This window comes from Pagrus major, chromosome 6, assembly GCF_040436345.1.
Source record: "Pagrus major chromosome 6, Pma_NU_1.0".
Lineage (NCBI taxonomy): Eukaryota > Metazoa > Chordata > Actinopteri > Spariformes > Sparidae > Pagrus > Pagrus major.
Window position 1 is genome coordinate 13,719,837 of NC_133220.1, and position 18,995 is coordinate 13,738,831.

Genomic DNA, 18,995 nt, shown 5'->3' on the forward strand with positions numbered 1-18,995 from the left:
TCTATCCTTGCTGGGTGAAAAATTGCGCCCATTACCTTTGTCATGTGGTATACAGAAATAGCAGACTCTCCACTGACAAACGTGAAGTAAAACAACTTAGGGTGACTCACACGACTGCAGGACGAAGGCAGCGCGGCATAAATCACTCATAATATCGGACAACTTTCACACTGTAAACAGAAGTTATAAGATGGGGAAACTGGTGCACATCCTGCAAACCAAGCCTCTACACATGGGTGAAAGATTTGTTATCTTCCTTATACTCTATCCCACAGGCTGCTACTGCAGATAACAGTGTTTTTAGTATTTGGCCAGTTAAATGAGGTTTAGATTAAAGTTACAACAGTGTTTGTTGTATTTTTCACATCTTTAATTACTTTAAAGGGCAACATTTGTTTTATAAAGTAGGGAATCGTTCACGGTCATGTCTTAAAATGACTTTGTGATGACTTTAGAAGTTAAAGCCATAACCATTTACCTAGCAGCGGCCTTCTCACGACTTCCCCTCTCAAACGCCAAGCACATCGTGTACACGACTTTCCATGTTCTACAAAACATTGATGATTAGCACCAATCAGAAAGCCGAGGGTGGCAGGAATGTCGGTTTGCAGGTATTAGATCATAAAACAAAGTAGGGCTGCACGATATTGGGAAAAACAAACATTACAAAATGTTGGTTTTCTGCAACATATATTGTGATATGAAATTTAATTTTCACCAGATAACAGGATTAAGCTCTATTTGGAAAGAATTAACCATTATAGACATAATTGGGGTGATTTTGTTGGGGGGTGCATTTTACCAAACAACCAATGTTGGCCATGCTTTGTCTGATAAATTGATCAAGGATGATGGTGATTGGTTGTTTGCTCCCATCTATCGAATAACCCTTAAATCGGACTAAATTATCTAGTATCTTACAGACTTCACTTGTTGATAAGTCATGGAAAATGATGATGAAAACAAATTTGTAGCAGGAAATGTTTGAGTTAATTTGCCAGACTTGACATTGGACGTGCTGCAATTGCGCATACATACATTGCAATGTCAATGCTGAAACTATACATTGTGCAGCCCAAAAACAAAGTATTGCACAAAAAAAAGAAAGAAAAGATGACCAGATGATGGTGCTCGTCTAGATAAAAATTCAGGGGCTCTACAAACATTGTAGTTCATCCTGTGGGGAACAGAACGTTTGAACCAAAATTCATGTCAGTCCTTCGAATCCTATCAAGATTAATTAATCATTAAGGTACATCATCTGGGAATCATGAATATTTGTACAAACGTTTTCTTCCAGTCCATCTGGTAGATGTTGGAATACTTTCTGGAAAGTGAAAAGTTTTACCTGATGGTGGCGCTAGATGAAAAGTCAGTGGATCACCAAAGTTTTTATGATTCATCCTTGAATGTTACCGTACGAAATTTCACGACAATCCGTCCAATAGCCGCAACACGAGTGTGGCTTAAAAAAATGCAACCACTTTGCCTCATCCACTTAAGCATGATAAACGGTGAGAACAACCTTAAGTAAGGAATAGTAATGACCTCTGCATTTTGCACAGCGTAGCATTTTGGTGTTAATTACATTAGGTTGCAAAGTGCTGTTAAGGAACCTGAAAGGTCTGCAGGCGCTGCATCACCTACTAATCAATTGCCATTATCATGCCTGGTACAAAGGTCTCAACCCAAGGGACGTGTTAGACACCGCTATTACTTGAATGAATGAGACGCTCTACGAAAACAGCTCAGTTTAATGGCCACTGGGGGGTTATTTCAAAGTTTCAGAGTGATGACTATCCATAAAAACAGTCGCTTGTCATTTTAGAAACAACAATATAACTTGAAACTATCCAACACAATGGCTGCTCTCTGGGTGTGAGGTCTAAACATGGAGCCATTATTGGAGCAGGCTGCACCTCCAGGAGAAAATATCAGTCTGCATGTGTTGTGTCAGTGAAAATCTGAGCTTCAGTACCTGCAGTTTTGTTGTTGTATAACAAAAACACTTTAGGACACAGAGTACCCAATGAGCCTCAGCGGAAACATACAGTGTCGTCAACAGATGTGATTATGAGGATTAGGACTGCCTCACCCTCTCTTCCCCCGTCCTCCTCTCCCCTCTGACCCTCTCATTCATCCAATGGGAGGGACGGACAGAGGGAGGCAGGGAGGGAGAGGGACAGATTTGACGGGGGAGATTGGCAACAGGTTTTGCTGCTCCGGCCAACACTGTACTTCAGCTAACAAACATTCATTCACATGGATACACTCGTCAGACTTTGACGTTAGTTTTAACGTTCTTTTCACATGGTTTAGTTTTTATCTGCTTCTTATTTCGGGAGAATAAAGATGATTAAGACTATGTTTCAGCATGCGAAGAAACATCCAGGGGTAGGTTGCATCATTCTCATGTATCTGTTAAGCTGTGTGATTATTTCTATGGCTAACATGAAGCTCTTTTTGACATAATGTCGTGAACACAAATTCTAAGAAACAGACTTTACAGTTAGACTCTGTTTTTAAATTCATGAATGTGTGTAGCTTTTCTGTGGTGTTAGGCATTTTCAAATTGAACATATTTAGGTCATCAGTCTTGAATTAACTGAAAACTGAAGGACTTACTGTATCTACCTTTGAAAAGAAACATACTTTATATACAAGAATGCAATTACAAGATGTCCTCATGGGCTCTGGGAACTTGTGATGAACATTTTGCACCCTTTCATGACATTTTATAGGCAAAAAGTATTGACATTAAATAATTCAAACTCAGAATTATAATATTTACAATATTAATGAGGTAATAATTCAAACTCAGGACACTGTTTGACGCTAGAAAGGTGGCAGGATCGGGCAAATATAAACAAAGTAAAATAGTTTGAAATGATCCTTTAAGGTCAGTTTGTTTAGGCATAAAAAAATCCGTCTATGAAGATGTTCCTCTTCTTAAAAAGTCTTCCCCAAAACTACATAATGCACCTTTAATATAATATTAACACCTCTGTGAGTTGAAGCCTAAAGCTCTAAAAGCTTGTAAGTGGACCTTTGAGCTTAGATTCTTTAGTTACATAAAATATTATAGGGATTATAATTACTGATGTGCTCACCTGAATCTTTTAACACAAGTACTGTGACTGTACATAATATCTTCATTAGTATCATCATACTATCATAATAAATGTAGAAAGAAAGTAAAAGAAAGGCACAGCAGCTCTCTGTGCTTGTGTTTTCTCTGTTGCCTCGCAGCTATGCTGAGGGTGACCCAAATTCATGGATTGACAGGGCTGGTTTGGCAGTGCACCAGAAAAGTAATAAGGGCAGCAACAGTATTGAACCCCAGCGAGTATAAAACACTTCCTATATCGGTCAGGCTGAATGGTAAAAGGTGAAACACTCTCTTGTGTGGCATGATATGAAGATCTCAGTACTGGGGAGTGGACAGCTCCCCACACACAGGCCTGTCTTGATTATTTGTCAAGTGTGTGTGTGTGTGTGTGTGTGTGTGTGTGTGTGTGTGTGTGTGTGTGTATGTATGTGTGTGTGTGTGTGTGTGTGTGTGTGTGTGTGTGAGTGATCAAAGCTGACCTGCTTCCGTGTTTTTATGTGTGCACGGCTGTGTGTGTCTACTTCAGTGATCGAAGCTGAGCGTCTGCAGTCAGCTCACAGCACGTGTTCAGTGTGCACTTGTGTGTGTATGTTAGCATGTACATGTGTGTGTGTGTGTGTGTGTGTGTGCATACAGTGAAAACTTGGTGTGTACTATGTTTTGTTTTTTTCCAAGGTTAACCTGGAAAAGTTGAGAAATTTATAGTAACATATTCTGAGAAGAATTCAGCCGTGCTGGGTGAGCAGAACGATGTACACGAAAACAGACTGGTGCTGAAATACAGTAAAAAGTTAAAGCAACATTATGTAACATTTTTACTGGAAAATAACAGCTTCAAAATCAGTGAGAGTGTAGGATCACAGCGTTACGTACACGTTTACTCCAAGACACAAGTATTCAACACCTAACATTGTTATGACGTGACGTGGTGTTGCACTCAGAAACAGTGGGGGGGCGCCAAATCGCACAGAATGCCAATTTCTACATAATGTTGCTTTAAACGTTTGGTTGATGAAAGTTGAGTACAATTCTTCTAATCGATTAATCATTGAAGCCAATTATAAAGGAAAACACCAAACACTGACTGCTTCTGTTTGCCGTCAAACTGCACTTGAGTAAAACTGATTCCTTGCCTTGAGTCGGAGTTGTGCTGAGCGTTTACAGCATGAAACGGGGGAGGGATATTTTCTTCATCTCTCTTGCTTTAAAGTAGTAAATATCAAAGTTTTATCACCAGACCTTCTCCTAATCAGCAACAAGAAAAGTGGCAACACAATCAGACAGAAGACAGATGTCCAGATACAGCTGAGTAGAGACATCCTTCAGTTCAACCTGATCAAACTGTCATCTCTCTACAGCTTGACTAGATCTGTGTGTGTTGAGAACAGCTGTTCGCCAGCGGTGTGACTCTCCCTTTCTCCCCGTCTCGCACACACAGTATCATGTAGCAAAGTAGACAGGAAATGTATGGCAGTGTAGTGTTGATGAATAGATGCAGCATGGTGAGAGGATTGACACTAAGCTTTGGCTGTTTAAGATGACATATCACATTATCCCCCTGTCCCCCTAATGTGCTTTTATATTTTAATTCCTGTCATCATCACAGCTCAGAACATCAAATAAAAGTGTGTCCACGCACACACATTCGCGCCCGTGTGTTTGAGTGCTCAGACTGTGAGTGTTAGCTGATTTACGTGCATGTGTGTGTGCGTCTGTTTACGCCCACAGTTTTTGTGTGCGTTTGTGTGTGTGATGCTGTCGCTCAGTCTGACAGGTATAGTGTTGAGGAGGAGAGGCTGGCACACGCAGAGATGCAGCAGCTCTCTCTTCCACCGCGTCCTTGCCCATTCAACCCAGGCTGACAGTGAGCTGCCTCACACATGGCCCGGACCTCATGCATATGGAGGAGGGCAGGCAGAGGGAAAACAGGAATAACAACTACCTGTGTATGTGTGTATAATGTGTGTGTATTTCACAAAAGGTGTATGTTCATGGTACATATCACAGCCAACCACTTGATGGAATACGTTTGTTTACCTTCATATGTCTCTGTGGACTAATGCATTCCTCCTCTCCTCTCCTCTCCTCTCCTCTCCTCTCCTCTCCTCTCCTCTCCTCTCCTCTCCTCAGTTAATCCCTCAGTTCATCTTCCTGACTCTGGGCATCACTGGGGCCAGCTTCTATCTGATTCGTCTGGCAAGAGGACCACATGTCACGTAAGCTTGCCATCTGTCTAAACTTGTAGCCATTGTCGTAATCTTGCAAATATTTTAAAGATTTCTTTTGAATTATTGTCAACTGAATCCAAATGTGGGGTACAGCAAGAGAAACAGAGTTGGGATCTGATGGTCAACCCTCTTTAGGATCTGCGTCCAGGTTGGCAATAAAACCACATTTGCTGGGCTCAGAGGAAAAATAGATCTCTTATAGCAGGGCTATTCAACAAGTTCAATTGGGTCAGATTTTAAAACCAGGAAACAGAGATGGGCCAGACGGGAGAAGGATAGTTTATATTGCGTCTCATCCCCAGGTTGTCATGCTTTGGGACGGCGTCTGGCGTCTGGCGACCAAATGTGTGAGACATTTGACAATCTGGGGATGAGACTCAACAATCAAATTTCTTTCTCCAGGAAGCAACATTTTGTTGCTTTAAAACAGTTTTCATTGTCAATTTTATGTGTCAGTCTTGACAGATATTTTCAGTCAAGCACTTGTCAACTTGTGATTGTCATAGGCAGATGTTTTGAAAAGCTACAAAGCATGGTAACAACTGCATCACATGAGAAAACTTTGACGTCTTGCCTGATAGGTACTGTGCATGTGCAACTGTCAACAGAGATGAGAAGGAAGTGAGATGGCTCACTCCTGAGCTACTTCCATCAACAGCCATGTCAAAAAAACAACAAACAATGTTTTTAATTCAGAATGTAATGCAGGAACACAACACTATGTAGAAGTTGGCATTTGGTGAGATTTGGCGACCTACATAAATGGAGGTCCAGACTCAGAACAATGTAACTGGAAAGATTCAAATACGGACATGATGTAAGTAAATAAAGTTTAACGAGGAGATTTTACCCCCTGATACGGCTCAGTTTAACAAACGTTTGTTTTTAGAGTTTGTAAAACAGGCTTGCAGAGCACTCTTTAACCTGACAAGAGTTTATTTTCAGCTTTCGGGCAGGTTCATTTCAAAATCTACATTAATAAGGTACAGCTGATAATCTTCTGTGGGTGACATTTGTGATTTGACATTTGTCGATAGAGACAGATAGCTCAAATTCAGAATCCTTCTACCTGCATGTTTTTTCATTGCTCTTTGCTAATAAGAACAAGTGAGCAGATCCTATAAGATCGGCCTTTTCAATTGGCAGCACATAAACTGCAAAATATAAGAACTACATTTTTTTACACATCCTCTCAAAAACAAGTGTTTCTTCATAGAAGAAAGTAGAAAAAAATGTTAAACTTTTTTTGAAGATTTTAAGTTTAGTTATTTATAATTTCAATAATTTGCACATCAGAGCAATACCAATGTCCTGATAACAACTCACCAACTACTGGGTCATTCATTTTTTAGAATCAACACTGCTAAAGTGCCCTCTTGGATGCCCCTGTGATAAATAAAACATGATGAAGGGCACATCCATGTCCCCAATGTAGTTTAATACAGCCGTACTTATAATAACAAATACAATTTGAATCTTTACCAGGGTTTGTAACTATTTCACTCTAAATGTATCACGACTTTCTGCGCCTCAGTGCCCCACCGCATACAGCTGGTGCCCTTTTTTTATTTTTTCCACCACTGCCCCTCAATCATCCTGAATCCGCCACTGATTAGAGATGTTGAAAGGGAATTAGATTGGATTAGGATTTAATAAGCAGGTATGCATTCAGATTTGAAAAATGCCATCAAACCTGATTTTAATATTCCTATCAATAAAAACCTTTTTTTGTTTGTTGTTTTTTTATGTTTATAGCAGCTGATTGTATTCAGTTTTGATATCTCAGAAGCTGCACAAGCCACACTGAACTCAGTGACTGCACACATACAGTGAATGTGCACTGTTTATGTCCTGTTTGGGGCCACACAGAACCACTTGTTCTGAGGGTCAGCCATAACGCCTGACCTCATCATCAGCTGGTGGTGAGTGCTGTGGTCAGTGGCTTCCCCTCTCTCTCTCTCTCTCTCTCTCTCTCTCTCTCTCTCAGAGACTGTCTAGTGTTTGTGGTAATGGAGAGAGAGGGGGAGACATGCCCGCTCTGCCATCACTCTCTCGCTCTCTTTGTTTTGTGCTTTGGCTGCGTGTCGTTCTGCCAGAGCGGGAGGAGGAGGGATGGACAGTCACAGTGGAGTGCTGTGAAATCCAGACTTTGGTTAATGAACAGAGGAGAACTGCCAAGTCACCGAGTTCACCTCATCTCATAATCCCACATAATCTTTTTTTTTTCCAACTTCTTTGTCTTCATCTCCTTTTGTCCCAGTCCTTCTGTTCCTATGTTCTTTTTCCAGGTATTTGTTTACAACCTTGGTTTCTCTTCTCCAAATGTTAGTTTTCTCAATTTTTACTCCAAAATTAATATGTATATGTAGGTTGTTAAAACATGGGTAAACCTGCTAAAACAAAGGTGATTGAACACCTTCCCACTGCCAGTAGATGAGTTTGCTTTTCTGTTTTGTTTCTTTTGTGTCACGTTTGACGTCACAAATGTGCCGGAATACAGGGAACAGTTCAAAGCAGCAGATCATCATCATCAGACTGCATTCAGAAGACCTTAATACTCTTTTTAAAAGTTACTTTTTCGTACAGAATCTTTTACTTCGGTCTCTTTTTTAAGCTGAGGATCATGTCCATCCGGGTGCCATGTTTCCATCAGAGCTGCTACCGATAAATACCTGTGAGAGTCATTTGACCTGTGATTGTGCCACATACCACAACACCAAAACGATGAGGTTGATTGTCAGTATCTCCCAAAACAATATGACAGTGACACGTGTACTGTACCTTCGTCGTACGGTCACAGTTTGGTTAGGTTTAGCCAAGAAAACTATTTGGTTAGGTTAAGGCAAGAAATGTTAAAAGGTTTTTTGTTCAGTGTGAAAGAAGTATTACGTTGCCCTCCATCATACATGCTTGTCTTCACTCTTCATCTTCCTCTCTCTATTCTGCATGTATCTTTCCACATGTGCAGCCTCTGGGACAGGAAGAACAACCCAGAGCCCTGGAACAAGCTCGGCCCGACCTACCAGTACAAGGTACCTACTCCCCTGTCACACACTGAAGGGCCACATGCCTGCTCACACCAATCACACCTGCCAGGTTAACTAGACATGAATGTATCGTTTCAGTGAGTCACTGAAAATCTCACATTCGTCACCAGCCCAAAAATACCCCAAAATAAATCTGGACCAATCATTGCAGGCGAAATAATGTCCGATCAACACGGCTGCTTCCTCGCTTCCTTCACATCTGTTCAAGCCAAAAGTACAACAAAGTGTCTTTCAAAAACAAATTAAGGCAGATGGAACCGGTAGCTTTTAGTAGTCTGTAATAATTTGCCTTACCTCTTGAACAAGGCCAGAGCCACACACAAACTATTGAAAATATTAACAACGCTGACCCAAAATAGAGCAGAAAAACAACCAACTGACAAGTCCCAGAAGAGGAGAGCTGGATGATGTGTTTTTGAGAGAAAAGAGCATTTTCTGAGGGTTTCAAGGCTGCGTTGCTTGCCAGTGGAATGAAAGTCGCTGCAGACAAAAGGTCAGGACACGGCATGTTTAATTCTCGATAGTGAGGCAAAGGTCTCGCATCGAAATTCCACTGAAGTCCAAACAATGATCGTAATGAGGAGGGGGAAGTGGGAAAGAGGGGAGGGAGATGGTGGGAGGCGAGAGTCTTAATGGCAGACCAATCAAGACAAATACACGGGGAGAAAATAATCACGGCAAGAATGTGAGTTTATCATGGTTGGAGGGCTGTGATGTATTTATAACACATGTATGTAGTCACACAGTATATACATCACCCACGACAAACTCAGCGAGACAAAAATCTGGAAAATGAATGATCTAGAAAGTATCGTGGTAAATAAATGTGTTTGGGTGTGTGTATTTGCACGAGAGGGATAAAATGTTCACCCCTGCCTCTTTGTTTTCCACGCGTTCTCCTAAAGACAGCACTGATGAATTTAATTTAAGCAAAACAGATTTAAATGTATTCCTCCTGCCTTCCACAGTTTGTGGCCGTCAACACAGACTACAAGAACCTGAAGAAAGATGGCCCTGACTTCTAAAGGTCCTCCAGGCAACTCCGGGGGCACCAAGTTTGGCATGACCTCCTGCTGCCGCGTCTTCCTGAACATTTCCGCTCATACTATTAAAAATCTCATAAGACAGACGGCTGGTTCATTATTTCATCATTATATATAATATGGTATGCAAGCTACACTGTTGTTTAGATGCTGCGTATTCATCAAATATTTGACTTTGGGGGGATATTGGAGATGAAAACGAATCTTTAATATTTCCAGCTACAGAAATAAAAATGATAGATATCTGTTAATATTCCCTGTTATTTCAGTTATTTTCTGTTGTCTCTCTTGTGTGAATCCCTCAGTTGAAAGGTCAAAGGTCAGAGTCTGAGGCGGGTAGTTTCTTTAAAGCTGCACTATTGAAAATGGATCACTACATTTAAGTGAAATGTCTCCTTGACAGTTATTATTGAGCCAGATTTCAGTGTTCCCCACACATAGACTTTACTTGGTGACCTATTTTAGCATTTCATACTTTTATATTTGTATATATACCATTGTTTCATACGAGCTTGTAATTGCACCTGGTTGTTGCGATGTCATTTGGTACTAAGTTGGTCTCGATAGTTTCGATAGTCTACAGAATTAACAAGCTTCCTCCCCACACAGATCACCTGCTGCTGTAAAAAACAGAATCGGGGTGGAAAAATCACAAGCTGTGTTTATTGGGCAACTTTGTAAAAAAATACCGCTGATGCAGAAAGTCAACAGAGCAGCAGGCACATACTGGGAGAGAGGAACAGAAAGGACAGGCAAGCCGGTGTGTGTGTATAAAGGTGGACAATTAAAGCATCAAAAAATAAGAAGGTTGATTTTTGATTTTTGAGTCTCATTCTCAGGTTGTCAAATACTGATGTTCTGACTGCCTTATTTTTTACTCTTTTATTACAGAGAGATTCAAGCTGTTGGGTACTGATACTGAATTCCAGGTATTGGTTCAGACGTGAACGGTACCCATCCAGGCTTATTATGCCACCCTGCTGCTAAGCTAAAGTCTTTTAACACACCATGGACAGCCAATATCTGTGCTTAACTGTGCTGATGAACTCTGTGCCTGACCAAAACCTAAATCTCGCTTTCAATTTCCAAGGGGAAAAAAACATTATTCACTGTGCTCATCACACCACAGATCCAGCGCTGCTGGAACAAGTCACACATGCACACATGCTGAGATACGAAGTTGCAGATGAAGAGGACCAAAATAGAAATCAATCATGAGAGATGAATATTCGTGTGGGTCATAGAGCTCTTTCAAACCAGTTTTCAGTCCCAGAAAGATGCAGTCCAAAGAGACAATTCACTAAACTGTTTGATCACTGCTTGTCTGTAAAAACCAAAACATTATTTTCATTTAGGTGTGGAGCAGGAAAGTGACAAGACTGAGAATCAGTAGTTTCTGCAAATATGCCTCCTGCAGCCATAATTTTCCCATTTTGGAGAGTTCATTGAATGATGAATGTTTGTGTCCGCGTGTGTTCTCACTCAGTATCACTGGCCACCAGACAACATAAAATCCTGCTCTAATGGCGCACAAACTGTCTCAATGTTGGACCCCTGGGTTCTCCTAATACACTCCTTAATAGACAATCTATGTTCCAGACGCTGCGTGGGCCCATTTATGTGTGTGTGCTCCTTTTAAACAGCAATATGCCTCCTGAAGCAGTGTGCTGACCTGCCCAGTGGGTATTGTCTGTTGCTGGGTGATGATTTGTGTGCGTGTGTGTGTGTTTGTGTGTGATGCACAAAACCTGCTGACAGGTAATCAGCCGGGCCAAAGCATCACACTGGGGCATAATCACAAGGTCACACACACAGAGGGGGGACAGTTATTATCCAACCCGAGCAGCCTCGCAGGCCGTTGTGATTGCATTGCCTCAGTTTGTTAGTATCAGTATAAAACTTTAAGGCCGAGGGCAACGCAGAACTGCAGCTCGCCATCAAACAATTTACCAATTAGGATAAGAGTTTGTAGAATATGGTGATTTTCTTTCTTTTCTGTCTCTTTTTTTTATGCCATTAACGCTCTCCCCATCCATTTTCCAACACTTCAAACGCGACACCTGAACACACTGTCCCTTCTTCATGTCTCTTCTCAGCTTTTTTTTTTTTTTTATCTAATGACACGTTTTGCCTGCCTGCTTTTAGTCATTTTTCCAACTCATGCTACAGATAAAATAGGCCTAAAGTAGAGCTTAATTACTATATTCATATGGCTTTAACTGTTAGCGAATGTGTCAGCAAACCCACGCATGAAGGCAGATGCACAAACCGAATCAGGCCCCTGTAAGCAGTGAAGTATGGCGGTGTGTGATTAAGATCTCAGTTTTACAAACACAGGTTGTGTTTGTCATTTTCGTACCTCATCATTTAGTTGAAGTGAGAGCGCTTTCTCAACAGACACTTGAGCGCTCGTCAGCGAGAGCGAAACAGAAGGAGGGGGGGAGAAATGAGAGAGGCCATCTCCTCCTCGATTACATCCTCTCTGACGAGCCAGAGTAGATATTTTTAGATGAGGATTAATTTTAATGGGCGAGATAAGAAGTGAGTCGTGGGTGGAGGAGGGACGAATAAATAAGTAAATAGGACATGCTGCAAAACAGGAGGCAACAGTGGCAGGCAGCGTTGGGCTGGTGAGGCTGTGGTTGCGAGGCCCTGGGCAGATCCACTGATCCAGTGGAGATAGCGAGGCCTTTCATCCTCTAATGTTGTCTCCCAGAGGTGGAACACGAAAATCAAAGAGCGAACCAGTGTTTGTCCTCAACTTCAAATGGAGTGACCTTTCATAAAGGAGAGGTTGTTAGGTTAGATGGGGCTTTTGTTCCTACTTTTGATTGATGTAATTTCCAACAAAATATTCTGTCTAAGAACAAAAGGTCCCTGTACTGACCCAGTGATGGCAGAATCACAAAACATGATTTGGTCTTTGATACTAATGACTTTTTTTACTTTGATACTAAAAGCTGCTATTATAGTTTTAAATACAATTGGACAACATCTTGGTGTAGCATGTTTCAGAGTTAATTTAGAGAGCGCTGCAAGAAATCTATGACATTTTCACGGGCATACACCAACAGATGGTTGAGTGTAAAGTGCCACCACACAGTTAATAACAAGCTTACCACATGTAGGGTGATAAAAGCACATAACTCACCAGCAACATTCAGTGTACAGACAGTCCGCTCTCACAAATGGACTTCTCTGTCTCTGTTGCGACAGTTTCCGTCTGATAAAGCTCAGGACAGAAAGACGCAGCCTGAACAACCTCCTCCATTTTCTTGGTTACCAGAGCGACAGGTGGCGAGCGCCGACTGATCCAATATAGGATCACTCAGAAAGCAGACGAGACACCACCAGCACCTTTCTGAAAAAATGAGAGATTTTCTATGTGACGCACTTGGAGCGGCCGCACAAAAAAAGGTGAAGGTGAACCTTCAAAGTAACTAGTTACTAAATTCATCAAATAAATGTAGTGGGGAGGAAGTATAAAGCAGAAGAAAATGGAAATAAGTGAAGTACTTAAAGGAACCGTACTTGAGTAAATTGTATTGTTTATTTCATCACTGGTTGCTCAAAATATTGACACAAAGAGTTTCATTTTTACTGCAAATAAATATTGGTCCCAAATATCAGTTTTCAGTCTCCTTGATTTCTAGTAATCAGTATCAGTATCAGTCCTGAAAAAGCCATATCGGCCCACCCCTAGTTATTAAGTCACTAAATCTTGCTTTGGTGTCAGACTGCAGTGTCAGCTGTATTGAAGTCAATGGGAGACGCATGGAGAAACGCACCAAAACCCAACATATCTAATTCGTATGACATCTGATGAAGAATGTCTCACACTTCAGAGAGTAGGTTTACTACAGGGCTGACAATATCATGACCAAACAGGGCAGGTCACACCAAATATTGCTGATGCTGACACTGCGAACAGGAGCCTTTCCCGAACGAAACAGAGGAACGAACGTGTCGATTAAAAAAAATTAGTCGTAACCTACTCTTTGAAGTGTGTTCTTTCATTTTCTGGAAAAAAAGTTCCACATGCAGGTTCTTGCACAAGTATTCCATAAATATATTGATATCTGATGTTCATCAGCGAAGGAGAAAATTAAATTTGAGAAGGATTTTTTGGGTTAGTCAGAGAAATTGTTTCATCCACGAAATTCAACATAAAACGTCTTTGAAATGGGCTAATTGCAAGTTTAACAGGGTACTTTTAGTGTAAATATACAGAACAGACCGACAACATAAATTGTTCTGTATTTGTAAAATCAATTTGAAAATAGAATTAAATATTAATAATTAAACTGATAGATGAGAACATGTCGATGTGAGCAGATTAGTTAAAGCATTGTTTTAGTTTTAATGACACATTTCAGCTGCTGTAGCCATGTAGAGACACGTTTTTGTGTCTGTGTGATAATATTATCACCATGCCAGCAGTTTTATTCAAACTTTGTACAAGTACGCTGAGCTGACCAATGCCGATCATGAAACCACAACTCAAGTGAGCCACTTGTGAACACAGCTGCAGAGAGAAAACAGACAGCACATCCCACTAAAAATATGACACTGTACAAAGAAACATCCTGCCTGTGTGGATTCCTAAATATGCCGGCGGCATGTTCATAATATACAGCATGAGAATAGCTCGCACTGCGTGAAAGGCAGGACAAAGAATTATGCTGCGTTGGCAGTCTTGTTCTGAGAATCCCTCGTCGCTTCAGGAGCGGAGAGTTTCCATCGAGTTAGAGGAGGTGATAAAAAAATAAAAATAAACAGGTTTCAATTATTGGCTCCCTGCTGCAGGTGTGACAACATGTTTGTGTACTAAAGGTGAGGCTAAAAAAGGAAAATCTGGGTGTAAAATAGGTGTAACTGAGGGACACAACCCCGTAAAAGAGCGTGGTTCAGCCCCAGATTATTTTAGTATTGGCTGATTAGACCCCCTCTTACGATCATCTGTGTAGAGACTGCACCTAAAATTGATATCTCGCTGAGTCTCCTGTTTGCTTATCTCCTTGGGCTGCACAAGTTTTACCTTTAACAATCTTATAAGCACAAGGAGTCCTGTGACAACATGTAAATCCCATCTTTACTTTGCCCATCTTCAACGAGAAGAGACAGAAAATGGGGAAACACCTGTGAGTGTGAGTGTGTGTGCAGGGCATTTAATACTGAGTGCTTCTTTTATTTTGGTTTGTTAAATAATGCAAGTTGTCCCCACGTGCAAACTTGTCTTTATTTGATCCGTTCCTTTATTTGTGGCACGCCTCACCGGCTGTTTTTACAGCAGGTACAGTGAAGTGATACAGGAATAAAAGTTTCATCACTGTTATTAGCAGCAGTAGTAGCAGCAGCAGGTGTAGTAGTGAGGAGGGATTAGGACAGGGATTAGGATTATTGACAGACCACACACACACACACACACACACACACACACACACACACACACACACACACACACACACACACACACTGTAGTGATGCTTCTTACATTATGAGGAGCACTCATGTTTCATTACAGGATAATTAGGCTTACAGCGCATTAGAGTTGCTATGCTTGTCTAAATATGATTTGGAACGTCATTACGTCCAGACAGCTCTTCCCATCTATATTTAGATCTTTTTACTATCATATCAACTTCTGTCAGGTTTAATCATGACAGGTATTGAAGTGACAGAGGTACATTCATGCATACTGTATCTACACTTATACACACACGCACACACTCTCTCTCTCTCACACACACACAGACATGACAGACTGAAGATAGGCTTCTAATTAATTGCTGACATTGTCATTTATCCCTCTCCTCATTAAACAGACATGATTTATTGTCAGATCAGCTACCAAGGGAACTGAATTTTATCATCTTTTCATTTCACATTTCATACATTTCAGTGTGTGTGTGTGCGTGTGCTTGTGTCTACAACAGCAGAGGGCAGATTAGAGGGGAGTTTTAAGGCTTTGAAATATGACCAACATTATGAGGAAATGTACCAGATGGGTAATACTGTGTACAATTATGACAATTACAACTGAAGAGTACTTTTTCATGGGACTTTTTTCTGCTCATGGACCTATTCATTTTACAGAGTGATTTTATGATCCATCCTGCTCCTAAAAGATATCGCTCATCTGCGTTGCTCCTAAGGAATGGGAAAATTGTGTTAACTCCTCCACAGGGACAAGAGAAAGCTCCATTATGTAAAATGACCGACCAAAAATTACCAGGGGGCTTTAAAATTCCCACAACAATGTACATATAATGCTGCCTGTGAGAGCTGCTCACATATTCATTCATATACACACTGTAGCTTCTCAAAGCAGTTTCTAAAATTAATTGCCAACTTTTGATAAACAAGTAATCAGTTCAAGTATCTCTTCAACAAAAAAAAGTCAAAATTCTCTGGTTCTAGCTTCTTAAACGTGAATATTTTCTGGTTTCTTTACTTCTCTCTGACAGTTTACTGAATATTTTTGGGATATTGGTAAAACCAGACATTGGAGGATGATATCTTGGGCTTTTTGGAAAGACTGGTCGACATTTTTCACCATCTTTTTGATGGTTTCTGTGGCTTTTTAGGTCTTTTAATAGGATAGGCCTTTAATGAAGAAGTTACAACAGTGTGTTCAGTCACCAGTGAGGGGAGCTCCACTGTAAAAACCTGAAGTCGGTTCAGTTAAATCACTTGTCCTTATGTGTTTGTACATGTACTGAACACCTCTACAGTTCAGTATTTAGGGAGTTGAGATGGTCAAGTCCGAGCACAGCAATGGAACTGATACGCAGCAGAAGGTCAACACAGTGCAGCATATAACTATTCATTTACACATCAAATAATATTATTATTTTTATTATTTTTTGCATTATAATGCATCTGAACTGACAAACTCCTTATAAAATGATATGTGACACTGAGCAGCAGAAAACACCAACACACTGACAGTGTTTCCTCTGGATCTGTTCTGTTGCAGTGGTGGCAATTTTAGGTATTTGTTCCACGTCCATCTCTTTTGGTCTTAGTTTTGGTTTGAGTGCTATAAGCTGAAAAAAAAGCTTATACTGTTCATATTTGGTATCTTGCTCACGATTAATGAGCTCCATCAACGCATTAGGCCTTATACTTATTTCTGCCGGGTGTTTTTCTGTTTGTTTGTTTTATCTAGATTAAAATGTTGCATGTTATCTAGCCGTGGAGGTGATGTTCTTACTGTGGGTGTCCACCACTCCTGGATTAATGTAGGGGAAACGCTGCTTTGATATGGAGCAGCATTTAAAGGTGCACTATGTAGTTTTGGGGAAGAAAGATCTTCATTGATAGGTTTTATTTATGCCTAAACAAACTAAATAAACAAAGTCTTTGTTTTCATGACTGAATAAACTGAATAAACAAACTGACCTTAAAGGACACCACAGTTTCAAACTGTTTGACTTTGTTTATATGTGGCGGACCCTGCCACCTTTCAAGCTTCAAACAGTGTTCTGGGGACCTTATTTTCCTCCGAGAACAGCTTGTTTATTCGGTTATTTGTATTATTACCTCATTAAGACTGTAAATATTAAAATTCTGAGTTTGAATTTCTTCTCCCGAACTATCTTTAAGCACAGACATGTTAGCATTAGACTGTAAGTCTGAATGAGGAAACAGAAAAGTAAGCTGTCACATAACCACACGGCTTTCAGCTATTATTACAAAGAAATGGCAGGCCTATGTAAAAGCGCTGCGTGCAGGGCATCAGTCATGTTCGGATCTCTAACTGTGTTAAACAACCAAACAAAGGAGAAGTAATCTCATCCACTGTGAGAAAGAAATCAACAATGAATGCGGAAGCAGACAGCAGAAACCATGACAACAGCTACAGGAGCTATAAAAGGAGTCCGATAGCATGTTAGCACAAACAAGAAACACTTACTTGGTGAAGCATCACATCTTAGTAGATAGTACGTCCTTTAGAAAAAAAGACTGAGTGGCTGGCTAGCTGCTACAGCTAGCCACAGGAAGCAACTAAAACACAGATAATTCTCCCACAAAGTCCCTACATCAGCTGTATTATCAGACTGTTGGCAGGTTAGCTTCTTTATAAAGTGCTATGTGAGCAGCAACGGTGGCACAAGTGGTTTTCAAAAGTGTTTCAGTGCTTAACAGGTGAGCTGTGAAGCTGCAGGTGAGGAGCCACACATGGGTGGGTTTAAATAAGCCACCCAATCAGAGAGGGTGGGTTGGATTTGTGTTGCATCAAGTCCAGGATGTCATGTGTGATTGAAGCAGCATGAGCAACAACTAGCTCTGAGCTAGCTTGCTGGCCTCACCATTATCACCTTACCGGCAAATTATTGTCACCTGGAAGGATAATGTATAATAATAAAAAATTATAATAATAGTTTTGTTTATATAGTACAGAAGCCCTAAAGGGCCATGCATTCATACATTTTATTTCCTCCGTTTTCCCGTGATAACGAGTTAATTTCATTTGTTTTCTCGAGATCTCAAGTTATTATCTTGAAATAACAACTGCCGTTTTCCCGAGATAACGAGATAATTGACTCGAGATCTCGAGATAACGAAACTTTGTTTTCCCGAGATAACGATATAATTCATTTGAGATCTCGTCATTAACTACATAGCTGGTCAGCTATTATCCCGTTATCTCGGGAAAGCGGCAGTTGTTATTTCGAGATAATAACTCGAGATCTCGAGAAAACAAATGAAATTAACTCGTTATCACGGGAAAACGGAGGAAATAAAATGTATGAATGCATGGCCCTTTAGGGCTTCCGTAATATAGCACTTATCTAAACAAGGTTACAAAGTGCTTCACATAAAATACAGGTTAAAATAAGCTTCACAGAATACATGAGAGTAAAACAAAAACTAAGAACATTGGCAGGTTAAAAGTGCTTCATGGAATATATTGAAATAAAACAAAATGAAGAACATTGGCGAGTTAAAAGTGCTACACAGAATGCATAAGAATAAAACGAAATGAAGAACACGGCCCGCCATAGTTATAGATGAGAACGAATATAAAGTACAACACACTAGCTTAGAATTTACAGATCAGCCATCAACAGGCTTTTGAAATATGTTTTAGGCAATGACTTAAAAACAGGATGTGTTTGCATTCTCATGGCAAAAGCCTGGTCGCCCTCGGTCACCAGCCTTGACCTATGTACGTCTAGCAAGGGTAGGTTGGATGACCTTAGGTTGTGATTTGGAGCAAAGGGAATCAATAGTTCAGTAATGTAACTGGGGGCCAGACCATGTTTGGCTTAAAAGTTGTTAAAAGAATCTTAAAATCAGCCTAAATTTAACAGCCGTGAAGGGACAAAAGAAAAGGAGTAATGTGAGACCTATGTTGAAATACAGGCAGCAGCATTCTGCACTAGCTGAAGTAAGAGGATTCACGAAGGCAGGTGACGAGTGCATTGCAACTGTCAAGAAACAAAAACAAGGGCATGAATAAGCCTATGAAAGTCTTGTTTGGAAGTCTGTTTCCCCTTCAAATAGTGTTTCCTGTATGTCCAGCTGTGAAGTTTAGTTAAGTTTAGCCAACAGATAACTT

The 18,995-nt window shown here is 40.5% G+C and overlaps 1 protein-coding gene across 1 annotated transcript; it reads left to right on the top strand.

Moving 5' to 3' along the window:
- The first annotated feature begins 2,352 nt into the window (after window positions 1-2,352).
- LOC140998831 (cytochrome c oxidase subunit NDUFA4-like) lies at window positions 2,353-9,409 on the top strand. Its single transcript, XM_073469220.1, has 4 exons — window positions 2,353-2,394; window positions 5,240-5,325; window positions 8,306-8,369; window positions 9,353-9,409. The coding sequence occupies exons 1-4, from the start codon at window positions 2,353-2,355 to the stop codon at window positions 9,407-9,409; spliced, it is 249 nt and encodes an 82-aa protein (XP_073325321.1).
- Window positions 9,410-18,995: the final 9,586 nt, after the last annotated feature.